The sequence below is a fragment of the Rattus rattus genome, chromosome 1 (assembly GCF_011064425.1).
Source record: "Rattus rattus isolate New Zealand chromosome 1, Rrattus_CSIRO_v1, whole genome shotgun sequence".
Lineage (NCBI taxonomy): Eukaryota > Metazoa > Chordata > Mammalia > Rodentia > Muridae > Rattus > Rattus rattus.
The window spans coordinates 47,771,148-47,792,301 of record NC_046154.1 but is presented as its reverse complement, the minus strand read 5'-3'; the positions used below and the strand labels follow the sequence as shown (position 1 = coordinate 47,792,301).

General features: G+C 50.4%; 1 protein-coding gene across 6 annotated transcripts in view; it reads left to right on the top strand.

Moving 5' to 3' along the window:
* Positions 1-21,154, top strand: part of Ssbp3 (single stranded DNA binding protein 3) — a 136,698-nt gene that overhangs the window by 108,252 nt on the left and 7,292 nt on the right. For 3 of the 6 annotated variants that reach the window (XM_032901023.1, XM_032901057.1, XM_032901066.1), the window contains 9 exons: positions 6,930-7,010; positions 7,892-7,951; positions 10,895-10,961; positions 11,052-11,128; positions 16,543-16,631; positions 17,222-17,270; positions 17,865-17,900; positions 18,428-18,482; positions 19,640-19,710. In XM_032901023.1, the coding sequence (XP_032756914.1) occupies positions 6,930-7,010; positions 7,892-7,951; positions 10,895-10,961; positions 11,052-11,128; positions 16,543-16,631; positions 17,222-17,270; positions 17,865-17,900; positions 18,428-18,482; positions 19,640-19,710 (585 nt within the window). The remainder of the gene's footprint in view (positions 1-6,929; positions 7,011-7,891; positions 7,952-10,894; positions 10,962-11,051; positions 11,129-16,542; positions 16,632-17,221; positions 17,271-17,864; positions 17,901-18,427; positions 18,483-19,639; positions 19,711-21,154) is intronic. The other 3 variants (XM_032901029.1, XM_032901037.1, XM_032901047.1) reach the window with 3 other exon arrangements.

Sequence of the window (21,154 nt, the reverse complement as noted above, 5' to 3'; positions counted from 1 at the left end):
CTCTCTTCACCCAGGGCACATCTAAGGCCCTGCCTCCTGTGATTCTGTCATAATCACTGCAGCGTAAATACCGCCTGCATTTAGTTTCTGTCTCCGAAGCTGCTGTGGTCATAGTTAAACTTAAGTCTCCAACAGACTTCCACTCCTGAGGGAAGGGTGGGGTGCTACTTGTTTGTGATGTTGGCACAGCAGCTGGTACATCAAATGCACTGGCCATACACAGCAGACTGTGGTCCTGTTCGCTAGTCTAAATTCTGGATATTCTTCCCTTGTCCCTACAGACAGATGACCAGTTATACAGATAGCAGACACCCAGTGTCAAGAAGGGAGATTCCAAGGTTTCAGTGGCTCCCCAAATCATCTCTCCTATTTTACCCCATCCCAACCCATGCATTTAAGATTAGGCCTGAGGAACCCAGAAGCTCCTCCATGAACCTCAGTCCTTAGAAAAGGGCCCAAGCAGTCTGAACCTGCTAACAGAATACAAATGCTCATGTCCCAGACAAGAGAAGCCCAGCACTGTGGCAGGGATGAAGTGATTTCCATCAGCAGAGGGCTGGGGGGAGGGATGCCCGAGTGGAGGTCTAGGTCAGCTTCTGAGTCCGTTTCCTTCCACCACTTAGTCCGAGAGCAAGCCTAGGTCCTCAAGCTCGGCAGCTAGCATCTTCACCCAGGCGTCGTCTCACCAGCCCCTGGTCCTTTATGCTGCAGTGGTGAACTGCAGTCTATTCAGGACTGAAAGGCAAGCAAACCAGGCTGGTGAAAGGTGATGTGGCCAGTGGGGAGAGAGCATGCTTGTCAGCCTCGGACTTCCGTTCATTCTGGCCGTGTCCCGTGGGATAAACCGTGACTCTCTGCTAATGCCTTAATGTCACTGGTTTGCCATGTTCTCTCCCATTTCAGACTCACCGTGTAGCTAAGGCTATCTTTGAACCCTAGACTCTCCAGCCTTCCCTCCCAAGTGCACGTGCCACCAGGCTTGACGCCATTTTCTCCTGTGCAAATAGTTGGCTCTTACTGCCTTTGTCTTTTAGGGAAGATGTGAGCTTAAAATCAGAAAGTGTGCGGGTATTGTATTTTTCCTTGCAAATTAATAAAGGCCCCAGTTTTCCCTCATCAGCTTAAAAGCTGTGCCCTTACTCAGGGATCTGTCGACCATTCCTGTGATTGGAAGGTTAGCAGATGTCAAGACCCTGTGCTCCTCAGGTCTCCCATGGCTGCACAAAGGTATCTGTACATAGAACACAGATGCATGGGCTGTGTCCAGCCACACCTTAGAAAGAGCTGGCAGGTCCGATTTCTCCCTGAGCTCACTGGAGTCTGACTAGTAGCTGTCCCCTCGGGGTCTTGTGCTGGCATTCACCTCAGCCTCACCTCAACTATGCGTAGTGTGGCAGAGGACTGAGTCTGAGCAGGTGCCTTCATGGCTAGGGCGTGTCTGGCCCCTTAATCCGCCTAAAAGCAGTAAGCACAGATTTCCTCCCCATTTTTGGTTTGTTTGTTTGTTTGTTTTTTGAAATTACCGGCTAGCTGGGTGATGGTGTATCCCTTTAATCCCAGTACTCAGAGGAGGCAGAGGCAGGCAGATCTGAGCTTGAAGCCAGCCCAGTCTACAGATCCAGGATGGCCAGGGCTACACAGAGAAACTCTTGTCTCAAAAAACAAACAAACAAACAAAATACCAACAGCAAAGCTATCATCTGCTGATGCATGGGGCAAGTGTGCCATGTACACGTTGAGAAATCTTTCCTTGAGTGTGCCTGTGTGTCTGACCAGGCGCATGTGAGACTCAGATTCACTGTGAGTTATCACTCCGGTTGCCCAGTGCTGTCCTGACATCACGGAGAATGGACAGGGCAGGAGGCCATGATGCTGGCTTTACTTTGCTCACATAGAAAGCAGTGCCCCTCTGTTGATTCTCCCTCCGGTTTCCCCGGAGTGGAGATACTCGCTGTGCATTTCTTCTCACTCTTAACTGGTGACTTCCCCGTCTCAGATGCAGGGTGTCTGTGGCCCATGGGCACACCTCGGTTCTCCGTACAGAGTACAAGGTGGATTGTCTGTGAAGTCCTTTTGCTGTGTATCATCATCATTTTACATTGCCTCGTCTACACAACATGTCCAGCAGGCAGGTGTCCGCCAGTACCACAGGCCTTCATACTCTGCTCTGATAGAGCCCAGTGTCCACAGTCAGGGGAGGGGTTGAGATGTCATGGCTCTTACTTCACCTCTTGCAGCTACATCCTCAAGTCCACTTTCCAGTGACCTTCTCTGAGAATGAAAGTTAGATGGTAATGACACTGTCGTTCTAAAGCACTGTCTGAACCCTGGGGACTGGGTAAGAGCAAAGAACCTGCCAGCCAAAGCCAAGGCCATGACCACAGGGTGTGACTCTAGCCCTCATTCCACAGCTTTCAGCTTACCCCTGCTCCTTCCATGGAGGGGTGGGAGTAGGGGTATTTAAGAAAGGACCATGTAATTATCTCCATTTCTCCTTTATATGTGCTTCGGTGTTTTGCTTGCATGTGTGTCTGTGTCACATCACATGGAACTGGACTACAGGCAGTTGTGAGTTGCCATGTGGGCACTGGGAATTGAACCTGGGTCCTCTGGAAGAGCAGCCAGTGCTCTTAACAGCTGAGCCATCTCCAGCCCCTCCATTTCTCCTTTAAAAGTTAGCATTTATTTTTCTTTAGTCTTCTTTATAGAGCTCTCATTCTCTACCCCAGAGTCATTTAGAGTATCCGATTGGTCCATCTGTTGGTGCTTACATGCCCTCCTAGTTCCTCAAGACCAAAAACATTAGAACTTCATGAGGTCTCTTGATGTAGCTGTATGGTCACATGCCCAAACCTCACTGCACTGGTCCAGCCTTGGCTCTCTTAATGGGGCAAACAATAATAGTTGTCCCAGAATTCTGCACACATCACCAACTGACCAGCAGGTTATCAGTGGAGGCTTAGAGGATGCTATCTAGATAGCTTTCCTCAGGGTATGGATATTCATGACAGGACACCCTGACCCAGACTACAACCTGCAAGCCAAGCTGCCAGTTTCCCTGCCTAAGAGGCCTATTGTGAGCCCAACTGCACTGCTGCAGTGTCTGTGTAGATGGCTCCAGTTTTCTTAGAGAGACCTGAGGCTCAGAGCTGTTAGGGAATTAGACTCAGCACATATACGTCAAGGATTCCCCCATCATGCCCTAGTACATCGCTCGAGAGCTTCGGTACAGGGCATAGCCAGAGCGTGTCAGGAGGAGCTCCTGCTGGCAGTTGTAAAATGCTTTTCTGCAAAGACCTCCGATCTCTGAGCTGCAGGAGTGCTGCTTCCTACCATGCTGATGCCCCATCAAGGCTTTTGCACTAAACCATCAGCATCCAGACTGTGAGGTTCTGTGAAATGGCTAAACACTTGCCTCGATCACACCCGTAACAGAGCCTCCCAGGCCTTGCCTAAGTGGCTCTCACAACCTGCTGGATATAACACTATTCAATGCTGAAATTACAGAAAAAAGAATGAAAAGGAAGTCTGGGGGTTCGGGTGTCTGAAGGCAGTGATCGGGAGCCAGCTGTGAGGGAAGGGCAAATCCATTAACAGGGTTGGCACGGTGTGAAAGCCGCATAGGCCATAGGTGTATTTTCTACCTTTTTTTTAAGATTCAGGAGCAGGAATTGCCCTTGTTCATTTGGCTCCCCCTCTCCTAAGGTCCCATCTCCTGACGTAGGCAATGGAGGCAGTAGAAACAAGTCTGATCTACTGCAGGACTGTAGTTGCCGTTCCAGATTCTGGGGGCTGAGAGAGCAGGCCTACATCCTATAGCCTCTCTGGACAGCAAGGGGGAACTGTGCATCACTCTTAGAGCCCTAGGGGGGTTTGCAGCTCAGCCTTTTCTGTCATTGGGTTCTTTTTTTCCTCAAATGAACTTGGAGGTCTTTTGGGCACAGGCTCATGGGCTTGTGGGGTGCTGGGCTCCTCCAGATCCCTGGTTCCAAGAATGAGGCTTTGGTTCCTCATTAGTAACCACAGAATTCTCCTTTCTCAGCTTTGTTTCTTGCCTATAAAATAGCATGACTAGTGTGTTTTGTCGAGCTTCTATGTGGGGGTTTGCCCATGCAGGACAAATTGGGGGAGCCATTAGGTTCCCTTTATGTAAACCAAATGGCAGCTCTCTGGCAAAGAAGGGATGGTGAGGCTACTTGTTTGGGGCCTGTGTGGCAAGCTGTTCAGGGTTCCCTCTGTGGATGCTTCAGACAGTCTAAGGTCACGGCCCAGCATAGTAAAGAGAACAGATGACACAGGTACCAAGAACATGAGTGAACTACTTGCAAAGTCAAAAGAAAACTTTTTGCTTCTGACCCATGCAATAGGCTCCCAGAGAGGCCAGGTGCTGTGCCTGAAGGTTTCTAAAGTGAGACAAGTCTGAGGCTGACAGACAAAGGGGTAGCACTTCTGCTAAGGGAATGACTTTCTGTCATCTGAATTCCTCTGTGGACTATCTCTGTCAAAGCCTGGGCTAGGATGCTCTGACACACCTTCACATGGAGAAAGGGAACTGCTGTCCCTACATGCCCTTAGGGCCCTACCAACAGCCTTGTTTTATGGTGAATCTGTCTTGGTGACAAACTTGCTATCTCCGCTTGTTCAGAACCAGCTTTGCCTTCTGCACCCCAGGGTGCCTCTTGTAAGGACCTAGCTACTGCTACTAGCCCAGGCTTTCAGACCCAGGCTTGGTCCCTGAACCTCAAGTCAGCCATCACATGAAGCCCCAAGGTGGGGTTGCTTCAAGTGTTTTTTCTATTTCCTGGTAGCCATCAGGGACTGCTCTTGCCTGGTGGGGCACACAGGTGTTCGGAGCTTGCTGAAAACAGTCTGCTTGCTCTGCAGATGCATTTGTGTGACCAGGGAGGGAGACAGGACTGTGAGGGAGGAGGTAGTTCCTGTTGCCAGGAGCCTGAGGACCAGCAGACAAGCCTTTGCCCCCTCTTGGCAGCTGGACCTTACCCCCTTGAGCTCTCTTCCTCCGTTCTTTTTCATTTTCTTTTTGGGGGTTGGCTTCAAATTATCTTGTTTTGTTTACATTACACCCAAGTTTTGTGGTATAAAAGACTTGCAGGTGCAAATATGTCCCGCCTTCATTAACTTCCCCTCCCTTTTTAATTTATGTGATTTCAATTTTCCTTCCCTGTACTGTTAATTAGGGGACCCTCTAATCAGTGCCATTATCACAGTGGTTTTCATGTTTAGGAAAGCCGCTAAACAAATGCTTGCAAAATTGCTAAATGGCTAATTAATGTCTGTTAATTAAGAAAATTGCTCATGGTAACAAACCATGCCGTTGCTGGCAGCCGCTAGAAAGACACACACTTGTTGAAATTAGTAGCGTGGCAGGTAGGGGAACATCTGCTCCTCCAAGCTTTCCGGAAGTGAACAGCCCCTCACTTAGCCAAGAAGCTCTGGGGCTGTCCTCAGTGGTGCCCTCAGCTGCTGGACAGCTCTTGCCTCTTGTTTTGCCCACCTCTTTGTTGTCTCTACCTTATCCCCAGCCCCACCTTCTCCTCAACCCTGGCTCTGTGTCCACATGGGCTTTGAGAAAGACTGAGGGTGGAACCAGTGGCTCTAGTTAACTTGCTTTCCTTCCCTTCATAAATGCCTGGAGTTTTACTATAAGGGACAGCTCCAGTGCAGAAGGGTGCATTGCAGTTTGTGATACGTGATCCTGTTCTGAGACTAGGTCCTAGTGGCCTGTTGAGCCAAAAGGGGCCTCAAAAGCAAAATGCCTGTGAGCCACTATCATAAACCTTTATGACTTTCCTAATCTGTGTATGTGCATGTCTGTGTGCAAAGGCATGCAGGCACACGGGCGTACTTTTTCCTGCACACAGTAAGTTCTGAAGAGATACTCTCCTTGTGATACATAAGGCTCTCTGATACTTTGTTGCTCTGTTTTTGTTTTTGTTGTTTCGTTTGCATTTATTGCATTGATCTTAGCACCCACTGGCAGGATACAACCTGCAGTTTGGCCTACTCTATAGATAGTGAATTCATCTCCTTGTGTTTGGTGGGCAGTTGAGGTGAGCATAGCCCAGAGCTTGGACCTGCAGGTGGCTCACCATCATCTGGAAAGTAAGCCCTCCACCCACTGAACCACCAAGCAGTGACAGTGCTCACCCCTGTGCCTCAGCCTGGCTCTGCCACTTAGAGCTTGTGTGGCTGTGGCCTGGTCTCTTCATTGCTTGACACGGTGTTTCCTCTCCTGCAAAGGCTGAAAGAAAAGGCAGTGCATACAGAGCTGTTTTGAACTGTAGGTGAATTCATGAGCCATGGAGCCCTGGCAATGCTTGCACGAGCTTGGCGACTGTCTGTATACACTATTGGCTTAGAACCTAGACCACCTCTGCCTCTGTCCTTGTTTGTCCCATCATTCCCTCTGCTCTGCTTCAAGCAGCAGGACCTTATGAATACTGTCCCAAATCACCTGTTCTCTGTCTGAGAGACCCTCAGCTCCTTGAGGGCAGGGACTTCACCTGATTCCTCCTGTCCTCTGAAGTGGTGCTTTCAGGCATTGTGTCTGGGTCCAGGGCCCTGTCTGAGTCAACCAGTGTATTTAACATGGCAAACTCTGTGTGGTCGTAGCCTGCGTCTGGCCCTCGCTCCTGTGTGCTCTGATGAAGGTGCTTTGTTTTATTTTTTCGTTTTTCCAAATCCCTTGTGAATGTATTGGTCAGCCTCCCTCCTTCCCGCCTGCCCGCCGTTGTTCGCCATTGAACCAGGACCCAAGCAGCGCTCCACCACCTCCTGCCAGCCACAGCCCACCACCCGCACGCCCGCCGCCACTCTGCGTTTTGGTTTAATTTTTGTTCTTTTAAGCTTCTTCTGCGCTTCTCCATGTGCTGTGATCTATAACCTGCCTCTACTGTCTGGCCTCACAGGGTCCTCCGGGGTCACAGCCCTCGCCGCACGCACAGCCTCCACCTCACAATCCCAGCAGCATGATGGGACCCCACAGTCAGGTAAACGCACTGTGGCTCGCCGGCCCGCCGGCCGGGGGGCGCCGGGGCAGGAGGAAGGAGAGAGCCGCAGAGGAAAAACAAAAATCAAATGTGCTCCAGCGTTGCCTTCCAGTCCTAATTGACAAGTCTAATTAAAAACATTCTTCTAAATACAGTCTTCATTTCTTGGACATCCCACCCAGTTTGGATCTGAAACCAAGAGAAAAGAAACAAAAATCTTTCTGTGACCTTGCCAGTGGCCTTTATGTTTTTGGTTTTTCCTCTCTCCCTTTTGTTTGGTTTTGAGTTTGGTTAACCATTTGTTTGTAACCAAGGCTGCACCCCTGGCCTTTTCTTTGTGCACTCTCGCTGCTGAGAAAGCTTTCTTGCCCATTCCCTGCATTAACTTAGGGGGCCCACTGTTTCTTACTGTTTTTTTCATTGTGTTTTCCCATAAGTCCTTGCCTCCCTTCCCACTCCTCCCTGTTGATGGTTTCTCTGTGTGTGCTTGTGTGTGTGCTTGTGTGCGCGTGTCCTGCTCTGTCTGCAAACCTGAAGATGTCTCGCTCTTTTTGCTGCTTGTTTTCTTTACCCTTGTGGAAAGCAGAGGTGGCCTCCTTTGCCCTGCATTGATTTAGCTATTCTGCGTTCTGTGTGACGTCCTAGCTGCTGCCCCTCCACCCAAAGTAGATTCCTGCAAGCCAGTGCAGGCCGGGAGTTGTGTGGATCTGTTTTCTCTGCCCAAGGGAAGTTTTGCCTGGAAGGAAGAGGAGGCTACCGGACTAGAGAGAGCTTAGAAGATCACTAGTTGTCATAAACCGGACTTTGCAAAGTGCAAAGCATTTGTGTTTGTCACCACACAGTAGTTCATCTGTCATTGAACTGATTCCCTATAATTACAGCCTTTTATGTCACCGCGATATGCAGGCGGCCCCAGGCCCCCGATCAGAATGGGAAACCAGGTACAGTATCTTTTTTGTTGTTGTTTTCTCTTCTCTGTCACCCATCCTAAGACCTAGGTAGACCTGGACTCAAGTCAGAAGCAAGGTGCAAGGCTTGGGGGCAGAGTACTAGGTTTTTATTGTTTTTTTTTTTTTTTTTTTTTTTTTTGTGTTTGTGTTTTTTTTTTTTTTTTTTTTTTTTGTTTGTTTTTTTTTTTTTCTTTTTTCTTTTTTTCGGAGCTGGGGACCAAACCCAGGGCCTTGTGCTTGCTAGGCAAGTGCTCTACCGCTGAGCTAAATCCCCAACCCCGAGAGTACTAGGTTTTAAGGTGGGGGAACTTGTCCATGCGTCTGCTCTGAGCCCATGGTCCAGCACATAACCTGCTTTTCACGGGGAGCCTCATAGCGGCCTGTATCAGATAGCACCAGCTGGTGGGATTGCAGGACTCAGCTCTTGTAGAAAAACTGCTAATAACCCTAGTCCTCCCTTCCAGCCCTTTCTTAGGAGAGGGTCTTCCTCCTTAATGAAGTCAATTGACAATGTGCATTTTTTTTCCTGGAAGTTTTTGAGAATTGCCAAGGCTGATAAACAGAATCCTGCGATTAGAGGGAGAAATGTCCTGAAGGAGTGCTTAGATCAGGAGCCTGACGACAGAGGGAGCTGGGCACTTGTGAGGTGTTCTTTCTGCCTGCTTCCCCAGAACAAGGAAGGACTTGTTCATATATTTAGAAAAGTACCCTGCTTATGAAGAGAGCTTTTCAGCCCAGGGTCACGTACCTTCCTCTGGGCCATCAGAGTTGACAGTTTTGGGGTAGGCTGAAGAGTGGGTCCTCATATGGTCTTCTTTGGTCCACCCCATCAAGGTGGGGTACTGAAGAAGTGCAGATGCCTCTGCTGAGGATGGACAGACAGACACAACCTGATGTAGGCATCAGGGAGATTTCTCTCAGTGCCAAAATATTTCTAGCTAGAATTCTTCCAATGTCTCAACCAAAAGTCTCTGCCAGCATTCATTGTCAGCACACTGGAGCTAGAAGTTTGGTCACCTACATTGTGACTCACTGCAGGAAAGCCCAAGTGACGGCATGGGCTGTGGAGGATGCTCTCCAGTATGAGAGCGCCCACCACCTTTCCACCTTGCTATTTTCCTCCCCCACAGTCCTTTGTTTCCTTTTTTTCTCTAACACAGAGGGGACAGATTTAGACAAAGAGAGTTTAGAAGACTAGGGTTTTGACAACAAGGACTTCTTGGGTATGTTGCGGGTGAGGAAGCAAAAGGAGGAAGGCCAGGGCTATAGGAGAGCAGGCTTTCCTCCAGGCCATCCCTGTCCCCTGTGGGCCTCTGGGGGGGGCACACATAGCAAAATTATGGCCCCCACCTACAAGGTTGTGTTTCCTTCTCAGGTATGAAGGCATCGGCCTTCTAGTGTAATACCTGTTTTCCTTGGCCCTTGTTCATATAGTCTTCTTCCTCTACAGAAGAGCCTGGACCACCCTGTCTGCATTTCAGACACCCAGCTGAATATAGTAATTCCCAGATACCTTAACCCAAACTGCCAACTAAAACCCCTGGCACCTAGCAGGTTTAGAAATCATGGAGAAGTGCTGTGTGAAAAGCAGCCATTGTTAGAGCTATTTGAATGGGATAGGTGGGGTATACTTATACCTATAGTGGGGATCTAGAAGGTCTCAAATCCTGTCTCTATTAAAAACCACCGGCACAGATGGGCAGACACAGACCAGCCAGGTGACTCATAGTTCAAGAATTTGAGGGGACAGAGGGGAAAATGAGGAAGGTAAGGATGACTAAATTCAGGGTGCAGGGACCTGGCCTCATCAGCTCCCCAGGCTGTTAGAAACAGCAGATGCCAACACAACTTTTCGAACCTGAGATGCAGTGTGACCAGAGGAGCTCGCCCTCATAAAGCCCCTGCCCCAACCCCTCCTCCTATTCTGAAGCTGGGGACACAGGGAAGGGCTGTCCCTTCAACTCTTACCTCCTTGTTGAGCCTGCTTGGCATTCGTTGCCAGCCAGAGACGGAAGAGCCTAGGTGTCCTATAGTAGCACTCGAGTCTAGGGAGCCTGTCATGGCCCCCCAGATCCACAGCCCTTCAATCAGGAACTGTAGCCCTCTGTCACCAAGGCTTTGCTTCCTGAAGTCAGTGGCTTCTCTTTGGTCTAAAGGTCCCACAGGACACTGGGCCCAGCCTCTGCTGTTCTCTTGTTTTCCAGATTACAGCTAGAATAACTTCACCCGAAGTCAATTACCTTTAGTCTGTTCTTAGAGCATCCTGTCTCCTTTTGATGATGTCACACTGGCACCCACTGCTAGAAAAGCAGGCTGCCCTTAATCACTCTGTTCCTCTACAAGTAGCTGCTTCACCACCTTTGGGATGGAAGCTCAGAGGCCTGGAGGGCTCTGCTGACTCAGGCTCAAGCTCTTAAGAGCTCTGGACCCCAGATAACCCCACCAGAATCTCCAGGGCCCCTTTATGGTTCACCTTTTAAAGGCCTCCCTGTGGTGATAGTTTTTAAACAGTGGCTTCTCTAAGTTCTTGTTGCATCTTTAAAGTAAAAGAAAGGTAGGGCTGGACTTAAACTATAGTCCCTGGGGTTCATATTCTGCCCTTTGGGTGGGGGTGAGCAGCAGATCCAGAGTATGCCTTGTTCAGGATGCAGGTGCAGGTTCACGTGGAGAGCTGAGCTCCCCACTGTACTCCCACCCAGTGCAACAGTTCCGACTAATGCTTGCAGGAACTGTCTGCCGTGCTCTCCAGCACTGGGGGAGTACCCTACCCAGCTTGCACTGATGGTCTCAGGCAAGCCATGACTTAGCCCCTTATGGCCAGGTTGGAGGAGCAGGGTGGGGCAGGCAGATGCATATTGCCCCCCACAACCACCCCCAACAGCATCCTGTCTCTGTAAATGGCGACTCAGGCTGTGTGTCATACGTCTCTTTCAGCCTCCAGGAGGAGTTCCTGGGACACAGCCACTGCTGCCCAATTCCATGGATCCCACACGACAACAAGGTAGAAGGGCAGGCAGCGTGGTGTGGACCGGGGTGTTGGGGCCTCCTCTTTGCTCTGCTCCTAACACAACTCACCTGTCTTCTCACACAGGTCACCCCAACATGGGAGGGTCAATGCAGAGAATGAACCCTCCCCGAGGCATGGGGCCCATGGGGCCTGGCCCACAGGTAAGCAGCTACCTGTCTGTCTGTCCATCTGTCCCCCTGCCATCTGTGTGCCCCCGCCTTCTCTCCTTTTTCCATAGTCTGTCAGTCTCCACATTGCTGGCTCTCAGTTGAAAGGAAGGGCTCATTCAGGTGTCTGGCTCCCCTCCCTGTCTGCAGGATGCTGAGTAGGAATAAAACCCCAGCTATCTGGGTAGCAGAGCCCTCCAGGGTGGGCGTCACAAGCTGTGATGTGGGATCTTCAGGAATCTAAAGCCACTTCCCTCCCAGAATGGAACAACCTTAAGGGGATCCAGGACCACCTTGTAACTTGAGTCAAGTAAGGGATGATGATGGCCTTTATGAGGCACTTTGACTTCTGGGGAGCCCAGGTACTTTCACCATCTACTGTGAAAGTCTCTGTTCCCACGGGATGTGGCCAGCCATGCTCCTCAGCTCCCCACAGCTAACTTCACTGCTCTTGGGCTCTGATCCTTGGAGGCTCTACGCTGTCCCTCCCTCTCTTTGTTATAGGTGATGGACATCTTTGGGTCCCCTCCTCGGGTCTCCAGCTCCCTGGGGCTGAAGTTGTACCCTCCTGTCCTATGTGCTCACTTTCATAGGGAAACTACAGACCTGAAAACCATCCGGTCATTCCCAGACCCCTAGCAAACCAACCTGCTCCCTTTTCTGTGGTGTTGAAAGATCTTAGGGTAAAGGGAAGGAAGCAGTTGAGACTTGAGAGGTCTTGTTTTAGTCTTCCTCAAGTTTCCCATAGTCCCATAGTTCATGTTTTCCCCCCTCCTGTCATCTCAAGCTGACCACAGGACTGTCCTTAAACAGGGCAGAGGCCAGCATTTCAAAGCACATCATCTCAGAGAGTCAGAATGGGTCTCTGTCCTCGGAGGGCTTGGCCTGACCAATGTGGAATTCACTGCTGGTGAGGATCGACAGGTTTTGGCTTTTCGGGGATCTGAGTGATGCTGTGTGAGATCTTGTTTCCTCATGGGGCCTCTGAGAGGCTCAGCAGCTACGTCTCTCAGATGAATAAGCACCGTATCCACACTGTAGGGAGCTGAAAGTACTCAGTGCTGATGTGATCCCTGGGCCTTGGCCCCCCATGGAGAAGTTAAAACTGCTGGGTGTGTACATGTTTAATCCCAGCGCTCAGAGGGGAGTTGGAGGCAGCTGGAGCTCCTGTGAGTTCCTGAGTTGTCACTACTACATAGTAAGGCTCTGTCTGACCACAGAGCAAGTTCTAGGTCAACTGGGGAAACAAAACAAGAACAGAACTTAAACCAATGTTCAGGACCTCAGCTGTTTCGGTTTGATTAAGCTTATTTTCTTTCCTGGCCGTCATTAGCAGTTTATTAGGCCTCACGGTAAGGCTGAGGGAGGGCCGTGGGGCAGTGAGGGCAGAGCTGTTGCCTAGCACACATAGCCCTTGGTTCCATGCCCAACATCACAGACAATAAAACTGAAAAACAAGACTTACAGGGACTGGGAATGTAAGCTCGGTAGGTAGAGTACTTGGCATTCGTGGGGCCTAGCTATAACCCCAGCACTAGAGGAGAATCAGAGGTTGAAGTCATTCTCAACTCCACAGTGAGTTTGAGTCCAGTCTGGGCTACATGAGAACATGCCTTAAAACAACAAAAACCGGGGGCTGGGGATTTAGCTCAGTGGTAGAGCGCTTACCTAGGAAGCGCAAGACCCTGGGTTCGGTCCCCAGCTCCGAAAAAAAGAACCAAATAAAAAAAAAACAAACAAACCAAAAACCTTACAGATCTGGAGTGAGACTCCAGTATGTCTCACAGTAGTAGTCCAGCACTTACGTGGACCCTGTCTTAGTTACTGTTCAGTTACTGTGAAGAAACATTATGACCAAGGCAACTTATAAAGAAAGGTATTTAGTTGGGACTTGCTTACATTTTCTGAGGGTTAGTTCATGATCGTCATGACGGTGAGCTTGGTGGCAGGCAGGCAGGCAGCCTGGCATTGGCGCAGTAGCTGAGAACTCATGTCTCATCTGCAGGTGGCAGACAGAGAGACTGGGCCTGGTATGACACACATCCTCAACAAGGTGTGCCTACTCCAACAAGGCCACACCTCCTGATCCTTCCAGACAGTTCTACTAACTAGGAACCAGACATGAGCCTATGGTGACCTTTCTCTTTAAAGCACCACAAATCTCAAAGCTTCGCATAGGAGAGGACAGGCCTACTTTTTCCTCTGGGTGCTTTTGTGTTACTTGACTGCTGAGGCTACTGCCCAAGCACAGTAACAGACAAGAGGAGTAACCTTGAACTTGGTACTGGGAGATACTGACTGGTACTGACTCAACTCTTATTCCTGTTTGCAAAATGTGTTGCCAAGAGGTAACACCTTCTGAGGCAGGGCAGGAAAATGACTGTGGATCCACTGTTCCCTTTCTGCATGATGTACATTCTGTTTTCTGGTGGCTGGAGGTGGTTATAGGGCAGCCTGCCTCTCGGGAAGCATAATTGAGCACTGCTGTATGAGTCTTGCTACACTGTGAGGTCAGACATAAAGGTGGGATGCCACTTGTAGGATTTCTTAGTGAGGTAGCAGAATGTATTTGATCACTGATCCCTCTACAGCTTTCTGGAAGGGGTTGGGATGCAGCTATGCTGTGGTCTGAGAACTATTTTATAGGTAGACTGGCACTCTAGTTTTTGGCCCTGTATCCTGTTTTAATCCAAAGGTATGAGCAGACAGTTGTCCCCTGTGCTTTCCTCTAGGGCCTGCGGTGGTTTTAGTGTGCAGTGGGAAAAGACAGTGCTTCATGGATGACAGCGTGAGGTCCTGAGGGCCCTGTTGTCCACATTCTGCAAAGTGAATTCATAGACAGAGCTAAATCTCGGTTACTTTGGTAAAGCAGGTTGAAGACCCCTGAAGCCCAGTGGGCACCAACCAACCCAAGGCCCCAAATTTGGCAGTTCTGGTCTGACTAGAACCACACTACCATCCTGGGGTGGGGTGGGGTGTATTTTCAGGTAGAGGATATTCTTGATTCTCCAGGGACAGTCCTGTGCCATCTGGAGAAAAGAATCCCCTGGGGCCCCGAAGACCCATAGCTGGTACAAGCTCAGAGCTTCGGAAGGACCACTTATCCTGTGTAGATCCCCCGGGGCTAAGTGAGGGATTGAGGCAGGCACTGGGGGTCAGCCTGGGAGACTGTGTCCTAGCTTCAGGTTCCTCTACAGGGGAGTCTAGTGACAGGTGGCTCTGTTTGAAGATAAAACCAGAACAAGGGAGGCAGAGGAAGTGTGAGAGAGTCCACTCTCCTGTAGACCCCATTCATGTCCTTCTAGTCCCTCATAACTGTGGAGCAGGCACCTCTTCTCCAGCTAGGAATGAGGAAGGAAGCCCTGTGGTGCTGATGAAGGTGAGGGACGGCTCCTGTTAGGGACCCAGTCACCTCCAGCAGATCAGAGCCCTGGGTCCTGGTCTTTCAGCCCCATATGCAAAGCTAGTGCTTCTGATTGGAAACTTGGTCCCAAACCTGGTTTCAGCTCAGCTTCCCTCCCTGTCTTGCTTACTACGTGGCTGTGGGCAAGTGTCTAGCCTTTTTGAGCCTCCAGGTTGTCATCTGTGAAGTGGGAGGTGTGTGCAGTGGCCCTTCCGGCTTGGCATCTGAGGAGGGAGACTTGCTCGGGCTCTGTGAGGGATACCACCTTGTTAGCAAACTGGATAGGGTTCGAATCCTCTGCTGTGCCTCCCCTCAGGCAGCAGGCTGCAAGTCTAGGTGGCCGGCCCTCTTTTGATGCACACTTTGTGCTGTAGCACCATCCTGACCTCATTTAGCCCTGGAGCTCGCCGTTTGCCTCTTGGGGTGCGGGGGGGGGCGGGGCGGCTCTAGAAGATCTTTCTCATGAACAGTTCTCATGCATCATGATGAGCTGACTTGCTGTGAGGGGCAGAATTGGGTAGAAGCAATCTGGGTCTGCTGCTGTCGTCAAGTGACCAGGCACCCCTTACTAAGGGGTCAGAACCAATGTTTACAGTCAGCGTGGGCTCCTGTAAGGCTGAAGGAATTAGGCTCTTTGTCCCTGCTTTAGAGACTGAACAGGGTTGTGACCCTGCAGGCGGAACCTGGCAACAGGTCCTTGTCCCAGCTTAGCACCTAGCTGTTCTGTTCCTTCTGTGCCTCATTTTCTGAGCCCTAAGGGGGTTGCTATAGCTGTTAAACATCCATGTACACACAAAACATGTGACACAGCTTTATCCTCCATAGTGAGAACTGTTGTTTGTGTAGTTGCCGGAGTCAACAGCAAGTGGCCAAGCTGAGGACAGCTTTCTGTGGCCTCTCCTTGCCATCCAGGTTGTCGAATCAGAGCAGGTCCTGGGACTGAGGCACTGTGTGAGCTGGCTGCAGCCTGTCTGCCCTGTAGACCTCACTTGTTGCCAGCCATCTGGATGTCACAGCCTGTATTCTGTCACGGCCTGTATTCTGTCCAGGCAGTCTTGTAGACGCAAGGCCTCCATTGGAGACCTAGCAGAATAGGGCCCCTCAGTGTGAGGTTTGGGAGACAATTGTGAAGTCAGCTCAGGGATATGTCTGTGCTTGTCTGACCCAACACTGTCCCTGGTTTTCACCTTCTTCCTACCAGAGAATCTGGGAAAAATCCAGGGCATATGAGTGAGACTCTGGTCTGCCACACTAGCTTTGGCCAGCCGCTCCCTCTTAGGCCTACTGCTCTCCTTTTGTAAAGTGGGACCAGCTTCAGAGGGTTGTTAGAGGGACAGAGCAGACGAAGTAAAAGATCACTGTGTGCACAAGGCTCACACAGGAGGTCTCATTGCCTTCAGCATCTCACCAGCCTTCTGATCTTAGATAACCACAGAGGCAGTGCCCAGGCTTACAGTTGGTGCACTTTGTTCTCTTCTGTCTTCCCACACTGTTTCTGTCAGTCACTGAGCACCCCAGGTTGTAGAGTTGGGGGCGTGGCCATGGAGGCACTGTCCTGCTGCAGTTACTCAGAGTCCACACTAAGGGAGGAATAGCCATGTGACTGACTGTACGGCAGGCTGTTGAGCACTTGGAGGTCAGAGGCATGGTGGGCTGCTTCCCTCTGTTGTCTTCTCCCTCAGTCTAATGTGTCCCAGATCACCAGTCAGCATTGGGCCCAGTAGCAGAGTCAGCCTGTCTAACTGCTGAGGCCTGTGGGAAGGGGCTGACAGCAGCTTGCTGATCAGACACGTTTTAGGGGAAATCATCATGAAGCCCCTACAAGCACATTGACTGTTGTGACTGTCCCTCTGTGCTGGCTTGTTGTCATTGTGGTCCCTGTCACTTGGTCCCGTCCGTTCTGACAGAATGTGATTTTTTTCTCATCAGGTTGTCGTCACAGACTAACCCTCTCACTTATATTCTGTGTTTGTCTCCCTCCCGGTTCCCCTTCTCCTCCTCATAGACTGACCCTTGGTTATCGTTGCAGAATTACGGCAGCGGCATGAGACCACCACCCAACTCCCTCGGCCCCGCCATGCCTGGGATTAACATGTAAGGCAAATAGGCCCTGGCTGGTGCCTCAGAGCCTGTGGCCTCCCCACCCACTGTTGGAACCCCAGGAGACTCTTAACACTCACTGGCGCCTCTCTGGACCTCAGTTTCCTCATCGTTAGGGTGAGAGCTCGACCTTAAACAGTGTGGTGTGCCAGGAACAGTGTTGGCCACACACATAATCATCAGGCCACTCCTGTAAGGAGTGGTTATTCCCTGCCTGTGATGAGGTCACTGAGGCCCAGAGAGGTAGAGTGACTTCCTTAGGCTTGCACAGCTTCAATGGCTGATTCAAGATTTAATCCTTATGCAAATAAGCCCTGATAGTTAGTGCTTATGAGAATCAGTGGTCCCTCTTCCTAGGGAAAAGCAGAAATACTTATATATAATTTTGGAAATACATATTTTACAAATTTTTTCATATAATTTGAAGGCGTCATAAGTCTTCTGTGGAACTACCCATTGGTACCCCTGAGTCAGATGGCATCTAGGACTTCCTGTACTGAAGGCAGCCTGCTCCTGCCCCCACTGGCTGCACTCTGTAGTGTTTATAGCCCCACTTTCATTGTCCCCATCTCTCCTTCTCTTAGGGGCCCAGGAGCTGGCAGACCCTGGCCCAATCCCAACAGTGCTAACTCAGTGAGTATACAGATCTGGAGGGTGCCATTTTCCAGGAGAGAGGTTCTGGGCATTAGGTAACCCTGTTGCCAGGAAGAGGTATCAGGAGGGAGAAGTGTACTGTAGTAGGATTCCACATGATGCTTCTAAGAAGAAGGCACATGTAGGTGGAGCCCATGGGCAGTGTGCTGGGGTCCCCAGAGGTGCTCCTGCCCTCAGCTCACAGGCCCCAGATCAGAGCTGGAGTGCCAAGTGCATCATGGCTCCGGTTTCTAGCATTGAGGGGGAAATGATTGGTGGGCTTGGTCCAGACAGAGGAAGGGTGTGGGTGTTGCTCTCTTCCACTCTCCCAGTTGGGAAAACTTCTGGGACCCTACTCTCAGGCCCCACCGAAGACTGGGAGAAAGGAGACCAGGCCCCAGGACCACTGAATGTGGCTTGACTCACATCTCAGGCCTCTTCCTCTGGAAACTGACCAGGTTACTAATTCACTAATTCCCAAGCCTACCGTAAATAAGTGAGTGTGCCCCAAAGTGGGTTTGGAAGTGACAGGGCACGATGCTTGTCTGTCAGAGAAGGCAGCTCCAATCCATGGCTCCTGAATCTTCTTTCCAGATCCCGTACTCCTCCTCATCACCCGGAACCTATGTGGTAAGTGCAGCTATGGATTCTGACTCTCTAGTGCAGATGGCCAGCTGCCTGGGAGGAGAGCCACGCAGGGTCTAGTATATTCCTCATGAGGATACATCTGAGCCCAGGAGCCAAATTGCTATCAGTGTTTAGATATTTGTACAAGCCTGGGGTAGCCCAGACTTCTCCAAAGTTGACATGGAAGGGAACTCCTTTTTAGGAAACACCCAGCAGGCTGCGTGTTCCCATTTACTGCCTCTGGTTGGTTGGTGCGTGCGTGAGTGCGTGCGTGCGTGTGTGTGTACGTGTGTACGTGTGTGTACGCGTGCTCGCGCGCACACACAGATGCATGTGTACACCCACTGCTGAAGCCTCTGGGCTTGAGAGGAAGCATGTAAATCCAGCTTCCTTCAGGCTTGAATGCTCTAGCTCTGAGTGCAAGAGAGGCAATACTCGGTACCAGGCCGGTCTGGGCACTGGCAGGTAGCATAGAGGCCTCCCCAAGCTTCTACCACCATAGGGTACTGACAGCTTTTATCTCACCTCAGGGACCCCCTGGTGGTGGCGGCCCTCCTGGAACCCCCATCATGCCTAGTCCTGCGGGTAAGAGGGCTTGGGGGATAAATGTCTGGTGGGAGTTGGGTGCTAGGCCTCTGTTGCAGACCGTGGCCTTTCAGGCTCTGCTTCCTAAGCCCGTAAGAGTGGATGTTCTGCCAGGCACTGCTGCCTGGGGGTGTAAGGGCCATGAGCCCTCACTACCAACGACCCATTGCGTGGCTTCAGTCATGAGACTCTTATATTCCTGTACAGTGCTTTGAAAAGAACAAGATTGAACCAAGGTCTGAAACAACATGGTCTCATTACTCTAGGTGACTTCAAAAGGACCTTTGGTCCCTGACAACTGGGCATCAGGATTCTAAATCACACATGCTCCCCCCGCCCCAAGGTTCTGGGTTCTAGGCTTCTTCTGGTCCTCTGTGTAAGAGGTCTTGTTTCCCTGTTTCTTTTATCTGGAGAAGGCATGCATGCACAAGCGGGCGTGCACACATGCACACATACATAGTGTCACAATTATCTGTCTGCTGGCTAAGAATAGCATTGCAGTCAGCTGGGAGTGTAGCATACATCCCTACCCAGCCCAAAATAGAGGGAGACTCTCTGCTCCTGATAGAACATCATTAGCGGTTTCCTAAGGAGACTTTCCTGGGAGGTGGGAAGTGGTGGAGCCTCCCCTCCCAACTCCCCATAAAGGAAATCTGCTCAGCTGCAGGAGTGGCTCCCGCTCCAGCTCCCTCTGCAGCATTGATGAGCAGCGTGACCTACATTCACACTGGGTCACGGTAACCCACTCCCTATGTTAATGCGGCCCGGGCCCTGGCCAGCCCCGGCTCCTCAGCCTAGCAGAGTGGTTCTGGAAAACTTGCTGCATTTGCCTTCCCTGGGTGGGGCTGACAGAAAAGACAGGTTGTGTCCTTGTGTCTGTCCTTGCTAAGCTTAGGGGATAGATCTGTGTCCCTGTGCTGTGCCTGCCCAGATGTCCTGACATTCTCAGGTTTGTGGTTGAATGGTTTTCTCAGTTGAATTTTCTGTGATTAAAAACTTTGTGAATCTTCATTAAATACAAATTAGCCAGAAGATGGTGATACTTAGAAGAAATTTTAGGTGATAAAATACAAAAGAATGAGTTCAAGTGCCACGAGTTTGTTTTAATTAAGAAATGAATTAATCACCTGAACTATACGGTTTCCACTATTCTACAGATTCAACAAATTCCAGTGACAACATCTACACAATGATTAATCCTGTGCCGCCTGGAGGCAGCCGGTCTAACGTGAGTCTGCTTTCTGCTCATTTACATACCAGATACCATAACAAATCATAATTAACTTCATCAGCTGAGGGGAAAGCAAGCGTAATTGATTTTAGCCATTTGTTACCAAAGATGAATAAAATAAACCATCAGAAAAGCGATTAACTCTTGGGCTAGTCAGTCCTCTTCTTATCGCTAGTGGGCGGGAGGAGGGGCGGGGCTCACCCTTTGATCAGGTGTGAGGATGCTAGCAAGGGAACACCCGGGCTTCTGGGGCTCTGGCTACTCCCCATTCTTCTGCCTGTCTGTGCCACCGTGGGTAGTCCCTCTTGCCCATCCTTCCTGTTCCCTGGGCCTTAATGCTAAGGGTGAAGCCTGGGGAGCCTTTGAACCCATGCTGATGCCAAGAGGACAACTCCTTCATCTCTACTCCCGACTCTCTCCTCTCCAGTGCCCCACAGAGCCTCCCTATACAGTGTCTGCCTTGCTTCTGTAGTTGTGGAGAGGAGATAGCCTCTGGTTTTGTGGTCCCAGTTCCTGGGAAAAGACAAAGATCACGCCAGGTATTAGATTTCTACATGTGGGCTGCCCGACACTGATGATGACGGCAAGCGCGTCTGGTGATGCGGAACGAGTCCAGGACCCTGTGCACATAATCACATGCCTCCTCCTGTCCTGCACCTCTGGCATCGGATACCACACACATTTCATCTTAGAGCAGCCTTCAGAGGCCATGTTCTTTGGCCTACCTCCTTTGCCAGGGCCATGTGTTGAATGAATATGGGGAGCTCTGTATGATGCAGCTCTCCCACCCATCCACTCGCCTTTCTTCCCCCTCGCTAGGGTTGTCTTTTGTCCAGACATTACTACTAATACTCTGAGACACCTCAGGGCATATGTGCTGTTTGTAGCAGTGAGTATAGAAGACTGAGAATACCAAGCCTACTGGACCGGGTGGGGAACACTCTTGTCAGGTGGAGGTGATTTAGGTCGTCTGCCACCTACAGTCACTGTTGCATTGTCACAGCCATGGCTGCTGCTACGTATCACTCAGGCCTTGTGATCCTAAGGGCTGTGGCCTCAGTACCTCTGCCTACTGCTACAATTTAAGTTTGCATCACGATGCTACTGAGTTTACGTGTGGCTTTATGAATACCGTGACCGCGTGTGTTAAGAGCTGAGGTCATGAATCTAGGAACCATGAGAGTGCCAGCTCCAGTGTGATCCAGATAGCATCAGTTAAGCTGAGTGACACACAGCATGAGGACAGTCAAGAACATTACACTGGATCAAGACAGGTACTCCGGTGGGCAGAAAGGGGATAGGGAAGCTCACACTCTCCCAACTGTGTAGGGACTGGCATATCCTTTGAACCAAAAGCTCTTTTTGTTCTTCAAAGTGACACTGGTGTCCATTCAAATACAGTGACCACCCCACCCCTGATAGCGCTGAGTGTAGGCTGGAC